This window comes from Trachypithecus francoisi, unplaced genomic scaffold (assembly GCF_009764315.1).
Source record: "Trachypithecus francoisi isolate TF-2019V2 unplaced genomic scaffold, Tfra_2.0 Lachesis_group0, whole genome shotgun sequence".
Taxonomy (NCBI): domain Eukaryota; kingdom Metazoa; phylum Chordata; class Mammalia; order Primates; family Cercopithecidae; genus Trachypithecus; species Trachypithecus francoisi.
The window spans coordinates 139629409-139640363 of NW_022681453.1; the positions used below are offsets into that span (position 1 = coordinate 139629409).

General features: G+C 48.0%; 1 protein-coding gene across 1 annotated transcript; it reads right to left on the minus strand.

The window, feature by feature from the left end:
- Nucleotides 1-1411: 1411 nt before the first annotated feature.
- Nucleotides 1412-9605, minus strand: CCK (cholecystokinin). Its single transcript, XM_033212183.1, has 5 exons — nt 9107-9605; nt 8698-8860; nt 8127-8337; nt 6853-7068; nt 1412-1825 (listed from the first exon to the last, which is right to left on the minus strand). The coding sequence occupies exons 4-5, from the start codon at nt 7064-7066 to the stop codon at nt 1692-1694; spliced, it is 348 nt and encodes a 115-aa protein (XP_033068074.1). The 5' UTR covers nt 7067-7068; nt 8127-8337; nt 8698-8860; nt 9107-9605; the 3' UTR covers nt 1412-1691.
- Nucleotides 9606-10955: the final 1350 nt, after the last annotated feature.

The window sequence follows — 10955 nt, forward strand, 5'->3', positions numbered from 1 at the left end:
ATTCCAAGTCCTTCATTCATCCTCCATCCCCAATACACAAACAGTACACACACACACACACACACACACACACACACAAACACACACGCACACACACACGCGGGCACATAACTCCTACACACCCATAAAACTAGTGATTTTTGCAAGGGGAAGGGGCACTAAATACACAGGCATCTGGATATTTTAGACTGAATGGGGGTTGGATACCTAAGATACGAGGCTGTCTTGGAGACCAGTTGTAGGGACTGAATGAGGTGGTACCTCGGGAGGGACTAATATAGTGTTCCCTATTTGGAGTAAGTTTTACACTGAATCCCAGCTTCAGCTCAAGTGAAAGAATTGTACTGACCAAGTCTTCCTGGGGCTCCCTCCCAGTGTCCTGTCCCCAACACTAAGGAAGGTGGCACTGAGTGCCAGTAGTGAGTGGTGCTGGTCTGGGTAAGGTTTTAGATTTGCCAGTCTTGTTTTCAACATATTGCTCTTGGGGGCTGTCAGGTTCTGTTGCACTGGACACCTGGGGCCTCTGCTGGACAAGGATTGGAGGGTCTTGGAGGCCTCAGCAGGAGGCATGGAAAGGTTGCACTGTGGGTGGTGGGTACTGGATCATCTCTGGGTGTCGCCTTGGACTAGTTCCCCTCACTGATTTCTACAGAGAGCCAACAGACAGATTGGCTTCTGCTCTGTATAACTACTAGAGTCTCCCCAGCACTTTGGAGTCCCACCAACTCCAAAACATGGCGGGGCTCAAGGAAAAGCAATTATAGGCTCTTCACTGCACCATTGCAGCTCCAAGTGCGGTCTGCAAACAGCAGCATTGACATCACCTGGGAACTTGCTCAGGCTCCCGCCCAGATGTGCTGAATCAGAACGTGCAGTTTAACAAGATTCCCCAGATGATTCCTGTGCACTCAGTTGGAGAAATGCTAGAGTGATGAAGATCCCGCTAGCCTCAGAACATTAAGGCCTCCAGTCTGTGAATCTCCTTAGCTGGGGTATAAGGGCCATCACTTTCACTCTTCAGAGCCTGTTTCCTCATCTGTAAAGAAAGGATGATAACCTCTGTGCCACAGAGCCATGGAGTGATCAAATGTACGCAAAACCATGGCCAGTTACTGCCTCTAACTTGTTGAAAGGCCAAGAGAACCCCAAGGAGACCCTGGTGGGAGTAAGATTGGCAAATAAGATCAGGGATCAGGGTGGCCAGGGCTGGGCTCTGGAGTTGCCCACAGATACCCTTTCACTGTCCAGCTGGCCTGTAGCAAAGTTAGCTCCAGGCCTGAGCTGCATTTCCCAAGCCCTTTCTGGGGACATCTACTACAAGGATTTGTCCTGGTATAGCATCTATCAGGCTTCCCTCCTTGCATGTTCTAAGGATGAAATGGAGCCCTTTGCCCTCAGTAGACGCAGGGAATGACAGGGCAGAATGAAATCACTTTAATCGCGTAACAACATTTTCAGACCAGGAGTCACAGATGAAGAAAACATTTTGTCTTCCATTTGTACAATTCTGGTGAGGTGTGTAGTTGCACTGGACAATTTTTACAGACACATTTTTCACATTGAGAACTTAATAAATAGATACATATAACGTCAAACTCCACAGACAATGAGATATGGTGTGATTGTTTTCTTATTCTGCCTCCTCTGGGTTGGGAGGTTGCTTCTCGTTGGGCCGATGGAGGCTGGGTCCTCTAGGAGGGGTACTCATACTCCTCGGCACTGCGACGGCCAAAATCCATCCAGCCCATGTAGTCCCGGTCACTTATCCTGTGGCTGGGGTCCAGGTTCTGCAGGTTCTTAATGATGGACATTCGTCCAGAAGGAGCTACAAAGGACAGGGAGGAAGGAAACGGGGACATTACATCTAAAAGCATCTCTAGTTCAATTTGTGAAGGATAGCAATGGAAAAAGCCAGACACAGTATAATAGACACCACCTTAAAAGTATCAAAGAGCTGTCAAAGTAGTGGAATTGATGGACCAAAATCTAAGAGAGGAGAAGGACCAATGTCTGTGTAACTGGAGACAGGACAATATTTACAAGTTAGGGGTGTGCTTTGCGTTCTGCAAGTATTTAGGTGGATTCATTTTCTCCAGCCTTGCAGGCTGGGGACTTGCCTAGATTTTCCTTAGTCTCCCTACCTTTTGTTTTCTTTTGGTAGGTGAGTGTTTTCCTTTTGTAGATGGCCTCAGCAGAAACCAACCAAAGATTTTTCCCGTACTTATTTATTCCTAAATTCATCCCTTAATATCCATCAACATTCCTGGCTCCTGGAGAGCTCTTGTTATTAAGGTAGCAGAATTATAGTATCTTGATGTTGGAATGGTTAAAAAAATAAAATCGTTGGTGGGAGTGTAAGTTAGTTCAACCATTGTGGAAGACAGTGTGGCAATTCCTCAAGGATATAGAACCAGAAATACCATTTGACCCAGCCATCCCATTACTGGGTATATACCCAAAGGATTATAAACCATTCTGCTATAAAGACACATGCACACATATGTTTACTGCAGCACTATTCACAATAGCAAGGACTTGGAACCAATCAAATGCCCATCAGTGATAGACTGGATAAAGAAAATGTGGCAATTTACACCACGGAGTACTATGCAGCCATAAAAAGGATGCATTCATGTCCTTTGCAGTGATGTGGATTAAGTTGGAAACCATCATTCTCAGCAATCTAACACAGGAACAGAAAACCAAACACCACATGTTCTCACTCATAAGTGGTAGTTGAACAATGAGAATACATGGATGCAGGGAGGGGAACATCACACACCAGGGCCTATTGGGAGGTGGGGGGGTTAGGGGAGGGATAGCATTAGGAGAAATACCCAATGTAGATGATGGGTTGATGGGTGCAGCAAACCACCATGGCACAGGTATATTTATGTAACAAACCTGCATGTTCTGCACACGTATCCCAGAACTTAAAGTATAATAAAGAAAAAAATAAATAAAGCCCCTTTGCTATATAAATACTCTTTTAAAAATATGAATTTGAAAGTTACATTCAGAAAGTTTTTTTCATTTATCAGTAAGTGTTTTGAATTGATGATCATTTTATTTTCAATGATAATATCAATTAAAAATGATATTCAGAAAAAGACTGTCAGATTAAAATCTTGGCACCTCAGTAATACTCAAAGAAGGGCGGGAGAGAGGTGATAACAAAGATGATTTAAATCAGCCATTTTGACCAAAATGCAGTAACTGAACCTGAAATGGTCCCATTGGGATGGCAGTTAAGTCTTCAGGAACAGTGTGATCCTTTTGTAGAGCTCACACGGAGTGAGCAGGGACATGAAGAGGCAGTTTATTTGGAGGCATGAGACATAGTCCTAGCTCAAAGTTCATAGACAGTAGCCTCCTGGAGTACGAAATCAGTAGGACACCTTCTCCTGTGCAAGCTCAGTCTTAAGAAAGGTTCTTCAGGGACCTCAGTGAACAAAGCCCAGACCAATTCAAGGGTAGAGGAGTGGAGGACCACTCAATGGTTCCCACTGTGTTGGGGGCCACTGTGTCCCCACCTCCTGTGAGGCTGGTCTATATCCCTTCTGCATGAGGCTGCCCTTGCCAGCTCCTGCCCATAGGCTGAGTAGAGTCAGGCTATGGCTTATGTATTGATAAATGAAAATGCAAAGGCAGTTACCCAGGGTAATAAAATTAAGCAAGTTTAATTAAAAACAGAAACAACACAGAACAACGTCCCCACCCTTTCTCTCCCCAACCGCAACCCTTCCCTGTTTTGGAACCAAGAGTCAATTCAGCACATTTCAAGCCTTTTTGCAGATATCCTCAGCCTACGTAGAAGAAAAATAGCCCCTGCTATTTAATTGTTCATTGTTCAGGTGAAATATTAGTCCTTGAATTCAGGAAAACCTATAGACCCAGTTACCTGTACACAGTCATGTGGAAACGTGACCCATCCTCCTGCCTGCTGTGATGATGAGTGCCCACTAAGGCCTGGGCACACCCAAATTTCCATCTAATGGAAGTGAAGTGACAGCTTCAATACGAGCAAGCAGTCTCAGTTAACGGTGGGGGCACCATGTTCAGTCGTAGAAGCTGCATTTATCACACACCCTGACTTCCCTGTTCCACGTACAGTTCTGTCCTCACGTCATGTGTATTTACCAGGGTCCTCACTCACTTTCCCAGTGCTGTCATAGAGTAGAGGCTTATATCTGATGTATGGAATTGATCAAAGCCTGATTCCTAGGGGCCACAAGAGATGGACGGGCCTCCCTCTGAATCACACAAAGAATTTGAAGGGGCTTAGGGGAAAGCGAGCCTCAGGACAGGACTGTCTGCATGTCACTCAGCTAGTGAGCTGCTGAATCACCTTATTTGTGGAGAAAGGCTTTGGTGCTGAGAAAACAGTGACATTCTGAGCTCTTGCTACAACTGAAGGGTTTAGCTCTTTTAAACTTTAAAATGTGGAATACGCAGTACAGCTAGGAAGCTGAATGGCTTCCAGGCCCTCCTGGGAGGAGCAGGACTAGACAGAGTCTCAGCCCTGCTGTTGCGTAGATATGGAACAACATGTAGGTTACTTAGGCTTCTAGAGCCCCAGCTTCCACGCTGGCAAAATGGGTATAATAATACTCACTGTGCAGGGCTGTTGTACTGAGAGAGACAATATAGATGTAGCATTGAAGCTTTGCTGGGCGTGGGGGAGGTGTACACTAAATGCCTCTAAATATCTTTACCCACTGCCCTCCAATAGAATTGTTTCTTCTTGGGCCATTGAAAGTGCTGCAGATATTTCCTAATAACTCTTAAGCACTGCTCAAAGAATGCATTGTCTTGTTTAGAACATTTAAGCATAATATATACTATAGTGAAGCAAAAATCTGATATGATTTCAAAATATGTAAAATATTCAAAGAAACTATGTAGTTTCTATATGTGTAAGTATTTATTCCTAGTTCATGTTTGTCACATAGAAGAGTTTGGTTGTTTTTTAGCTAGCGTTGATCCTAGGTGTCAGCATCTAAATTTCCAAGTGATTGCTATTTTCTCCTGGGTTTGTTTGGCACAATTGGCTGAAGGCAAAGGGAGAGGGGGGCTGAGAAGAAGGACTAGAAATAACTTTCCAGCTAAGATTTATGCTTTAAGAGCCATTGTCTAGTATTGATTCTAGGAAACGATGTGGTAATGAGTTTTGTTTTTTTTTTCTAGAACAATTTTGGAACCAAGAGTCAATTCAGCACATTTCAGGCCTTTTTGCAGATATCCTCAGCCTACTTAGAAGAAAAACAGGGTCTTTCCCAAATTGGGGGAGGGGAGTTCCAGATCCACAGATCAATGAAAAGCCTAGGATATTTCAGAATTGTCTGGCTAAAATTCAGCCTGTATCTGGGGACAGATACTAAATTATTTTCAGGCAGAAAATCAGCAGGAACTCAAAAGCTTTCAGACTTTCTCTCTCCATCTAAGTATTTCTATCTTCTTCAATTTAATTAGTAGGAAAGCAAAACAGAAGGTGGTGGGTGGGGCAATTTCCCAAAGAGAGGAAGAAATACAACAAATCACTGATTTGTTCTTTCCTTCTGAAGCCTCTGGGTCAAAGAGTTCCAGTCTTCCCTTCATGTGAGCCCACAGGAGAACTCTGCAGAGCCAAAGCTCTTCATCTTATCCCTTTCTGGTCAAGCCAGGGGTTAAGGTTCAAATCCAGGCTCTGGAACACCTGTTGGGTAAGAGTGCAATGGTGCAATCTCGGCTCACTGCAACCTCCACCTCCTGGGTTCAAGCTACTCTCCTGCCTCAGCCTCCTATGTAGCTGGGATTGCAAACATGTGCCATCATACCCAGCTAATTTTGTATTTTTAGTAGAGATGGGGTTTCATCATGTTGGTCAGGCTGGTCTCGAACTCCTGACCTCATGTGATCCACCTGCCTCGGCCTCCCAAAGTGCTGGGATTACAAGCGTGAGCCACTGCTCCTGGCCTGCTGAATTACTTTAATGTCCAGCTGTGTTTGTACTGTTCAGCACACTGCTCCACAGCCAGTGTTCATTATTAGTGTCACTGGGGATAAAGTTGGCAGAAAAAAGCTGCCGCAATCCAAAGCATGATTCCTATGGGTGACAAGAGATGAATGGGTCTCCCTCTGAATCACACAAGAATTGGAAGGAGCTTAGGCGAAAGCTAGCCTCAGGTCAGGACTGCCTGCATGCCACTCAGCTAGTGAGCTGCTGAATCACCTTATTCCTGGAGAAAGACTTTGATGCTGAGAAAAATGACTTGCTCAGCTCTTGCTATAACTGTGACCATCTCTGTGACAGTAAAGTAAAAACAAATACCTCTCTTGTTGGGTAATCATGTGTAAGTCATTGCAAGGAGAACCCAAAACTGCTGCTGATTCTTTCCTTCTGTTACATGGTTTGGTGGAGATGGACACATTGTCACTGCTTTTTTAAACTGTTGTAGCCAGATCTCAGGCATTCTCAGCATTGATGCCTTCCTGCTAGAGGATTTCCAAGGGTTGGTATCTGGGTGGCTCCCAGTTTCTTTGCGTTTTTAGTAGAGGGTATTTAGTGTATCTAGGAACCCTTTCCTAGGGTTTGATAATTATCTTTTAATGGCTTGGTAAAATGGTGTTGAACTTAATCAGCAACACTGCTAAAAATTAGTTCAAAGAAAGTTTTTCAAGAAGGTCCCCCTTACTTATAAATTAAGTCTCCATACCCCTTCTCAGATTGCTACAAAGGACGGCCAGAAACCATGTTGCTTGTTTCCTACCGAGAGAGATCATCTTCATCAGGCCGGCGCTAGAGAAAAAGGGTCAGCATCCAGAGCCTGGGAATAAGGGCAGAAGTGAGAGATGGGGAGGCAGCATTCTTACCTTTCCTGGCTTGCTGGATGTATCTTGCCAGCAGCGCGCCCAGGTGCGCTCGGGACTCCCCGTCCGTTCTCTGCACTGCCCTCAGCTGCCTACCGGGCGCCTCCTCTGCCCGCTGCAGCCGGGAGCCCGCGGGCTCTGCGGGAGGCACCGGCTGCGTCAGGGCGCCAGCGGCCAGAACGGCCATCAGTACGCACAGGCGCACGCCGCTGTTCATGGCTGGAGGGAGCAAAGGAGGAGGGGGCGTTAACGGAAAGGCTGGGCATCCGAGAGCTCCTGCGGCGGGCAGGGCACCCAGAAACCGGCTTAGGACAAACACAGGTGTTCCAGACTCCCCAGGCCGCCGCAAGCACAAGGGCTCAAGCCGAGTGCCATGGCGCGCGCCCCCAGGCGCACACGGCTGCTCTTTGGGAACTCCACACCCAGTGCCGAGGGGCAGACAGAGACCGTTTTCTGCCGTGTTGAGCAGAAGGAATGTTTTCTGCTTTCCTAAAGTTTGAGCAAGTGTTTGCAGAGTGCCTCTCTTCTAACTGAAAGAAGAAAAATAAAACCCCACGAGATTAAAAATAGTGTGGAAAAAATATCCTAAAGGGAAGGAAGACTCCGTGGGAGAAATGAGAACCCTGGGGAAAGCACCTTTCCAGATAGCTAACAAGCTTTCAATATGGAAATACAGTAAATGACGAAAAAGAGAAGCACAGTTTAAAATGTAGGAGCAATAAATAAAGCCGTATTTATAAAGTTTTCTCAAAGTGTAGGCGGGAAATGGCAATAAGCCACTACGCAAAACATAGGCAGGTTTTAAAATCAGAAATATGTGCCCAGCACTCAGGCTTCCAAAGCCCCGTGCATTTTAGATCGCTAGTGGATAAAACACCCTCACATTTCTATCCGTAAAGCCTCGAAATTTTCTGCAGTATTTAGAAAATGAATTTAAATCTTAAAACCCTCTGGTGTTTTATTAGAAAAGATTGCAAAGTCCCCAGCACCGCTGTGTAACAGCTAGCAAATCTCAATCTGCATGCGAATCTTAGCGAATGGGTAGTCCATCCCTTAATGACGCCGGCGCGTGAAAGGCTCTAAAGCAGCTCTACCTACCCAGACCTCACTTTTAGACCCGGAGTCGTTGTTTCTGACTTCAAGAAACGTCTTTCGAGCTCTCGGAGGAAAGACACAGAAAATAGAAAAGCAAAATGGAAATGGGCACAAAGCGGACGATAGCATTCTTCAAAGACACACGACACTTGGATCCCCCGCTGACGAACCGAGGGACCTACCTTTTGGATTAGAACGCAGCTGGCTTGGCGTTTCCAACCGGAGCAGCCCGGCAGCTGAGCCAAGTTCAGGGAGGACCAGAGGGCGGCTGCCTCTTAAATAGCCCCGCCCGGCGGCGGCGTCCAGTCAGGTATTTACCCAGCGCTGACGCAGACTGGCAGCAACACGTGCTCAGAGGGTGGCCACTGGGGCGACAACCGGTTGAAGTGGCTCCTGGGGGAGAGGGGGAGGTGGTCCTGTGCGGCGGATTTAACCCCTCCCAGGCTGGGCCGGGTGTCTGCGCCCCTCTGGGTCCCAGAAGCTTTCGCCCAACCCTTTCCAGCTGCCGCTCCCCTCCGCATTCCAGAGCAGTGCTCTCCAAGGTGGGAAACCTAGGAGTTTGGAGTCTTCCCCGGGATGGAGAAGCTGCCGCTAGCTTAGTTCGCTCTGGGGACCGGAGGGTCCAGAAAGGAAACTGGGGCGGGGGTGGGGGGTGGACGCTGGGCGGGACTGAGCGTCAGTAAGGCGTGATTCTGAGAGGGATGGGGCGTGGGCCCCCCTACCCCGGAGCGTCCGAGGCGCTGGTCTTCATACTTGTGTGGGCTCTTTCGAAGGACAGAGGAGGAGTCTTTACTTTCTTCTCAGCCGCATTAAAGGCCCTCGCAGTTCTCCAGGTTTCTGAGAGCTAGTGTTCCCGGTCAGTGAAAGGGCTCCGGCCACAGCTGGCTCTTGGTGTCCTGGGCCTCTCTTTACGCAGCTGTAAAATGGGGATGACACCATCTGGATTTGCTCAGAGGAATCCGGTTTGGGAAAGCGATGTGTTTCCTTCCGGGGCCAACTTACCGCCACCCGCGGCGCCCACTTTTCCCAGCTGCCGACAAGCGGCGCCAGCGAGGGTCCTAGGGAACTTGCCCACCGCACCCCTGCAAGCTCGGGTAGACCACGGCATTCGCCCCTCCCACCTTTCCTGAGGGCCCACACACTCACACCCCTAGGACTGTACCTGTCAGGACTCAGCTGCGCAGCCTGGAGATGAGGACGTCGCCCGTCGTCACTCACCCGTCCGGCGGAGGGAAGGGAGGCACCAAGGCTGCAGTGCGCCTTTCCCTGCGCGAGGTTACTCTCCTGTCTCCGGAGCGGGCCGACCCGTAGTCCCTCAGTGCGCGGTGGTCATCTACACCCTGCAGCCCTTTGAGTTCGAATTGGCTTGCTGGTGCTTGAGTTCGCGGCGTCCCCGCCAAGGCACTGCGAACCCCATTTCACAGACTGCAAACCGAGGGGCGAGGAAGAGCAGCGCTTGCCAAGGCTCCACAATGCGCCCCTCGCCCTCTCCGTGCACCGAGGCGGCCCAGCCTGGGACCTGGAGATCACCAGGCATCCCTGAACCTTGGGACCTCAACTCCTCTCCCTTTCTTTCCCTCATTCGTCTTAGATGGAAGGAGAAAGATTTAGAAGCGCTTATTTTAAAATCGGAATCCGTATTCAGCTCTGGAATTCCCTCTGGAATGGAGGGACTGTGGCGACGACAGTGTGGGGGTCGAGTAGGTGAGGCGGGAGTAGGGGAGGTGGTGGGGGGGCCCGGAGACGCCTCCGGTTGCTGCTCCACTTTCTAATCCTGAGAGGCAGCTGCGTTTCTGCAACCTATGGGCAATATGTTTGAAAGAGCTGATTAAATGATTTCCAGTGGTTTCCCCACTAGCCTGCTAAGATTTGTGTAGTTCAGTTGGGAAAACTAGTCTTACTTGTGACTGTGGCAAGACATATCTGAAAACATAAACTTGTTATCAAAATATCCCCAGAACTTCTAATTCAGCAGGCTTGAGGAAGGGCCCAATAATCCGAATTCATTCCTTCTTTCCTTCCTTCCTTCCTTCCTTCCTTCCTTCCTTCCTTCTTTCCTTCCTTCCTCCCTCCCTCCCTCCTTTCCTCCCTTCCTCTCTCTCTTTCCCTCTATCCCTCTTTCCCTCTTCTCCTTTCTTTCTTTCCTTCCTTCCTTCCTTCCTCCTCCTTCCTTCCTTCCTTTATCCTCCTTCCTTCCTTCCTTCCTTTCTTTCTTTTTCTTTCCTTCTTTCTTTCTCTCTTTCTCCCTCCCTTCCTTCCTTCCTTCCTTCCTTCCTTCCTTCCTTCCTTCCTTTCTTTCTTTCTTTCCTTCTTTCTTTCTTTTCCTTCCTTTGTTCAGACAGAGTCTCATTCTGTCACCCAGGCTGGAGTACAGTGGCATGATCTCAGCTCACTGCAACCTCTGCCTCCTGGGTTCAAAAGATTCTCCTGCCTCAGCCTCCCCAGTGGCCAGGTTGGTCTCGAACTTCTGACCTCAGGTGATCCACCCGCCTCGGCCTCCCAAAATGCTGGGATTACAGGTGTGAGCCACTGCGCCCCATCAAGAATCCACATTTCTAACAAGTTCCCTGGCCATACTGAAAATGCTGGTCCACCAAGCACACTTTGAGACCATTTCTATAGAAATTCCCTACCTTATATCAGTTACTCAACTCCCGGCCCTTGGTCCATTTAATCCATGTTTATTCAACACTTACTTTGTGTTGGGCCCCAGGGATTCAGTATGAACAAGAGCTGACAATACAATAGAGGAGCGGAAGCAAACAAGCAGACAAACACCTCCCAACAATTCTGATATTTGGGGACTATGGGGTGGAGATGGTAGGAGGAAATCTTGGAGAAATGTTTTGGTGAGGCGAGCTAGGTGGTGATATGGAAACTTCCCAAAAGGCAGATGGACTGGAAGGGGAAGGCTGGTTAGGAGGGCCTCGGGGATGGGCCAGCAGGACCAATCAAGGTAGATTCATGTTTAGGATAATAAGCCATTATGAAACCTATTAATTATTAGGAAA

Bases quoted from the DNA above. Each gene is read 5' to 3' on its own strand.
- CCK (XM_033212183.1), bottom strand. From the start codon at position 7,066: ATGAACAGCGGCGTGCGCCTGTGCGTACTGATGGCCGTTCTGGCCGCT. The intron at 1,826-6,852 runs GTAAGAATGCTG...TGTCCTTTGTAG, and splicing joins CATCCAGCAAGCCAGGAAAG to CTCCTTCTGGACGAATGTCC.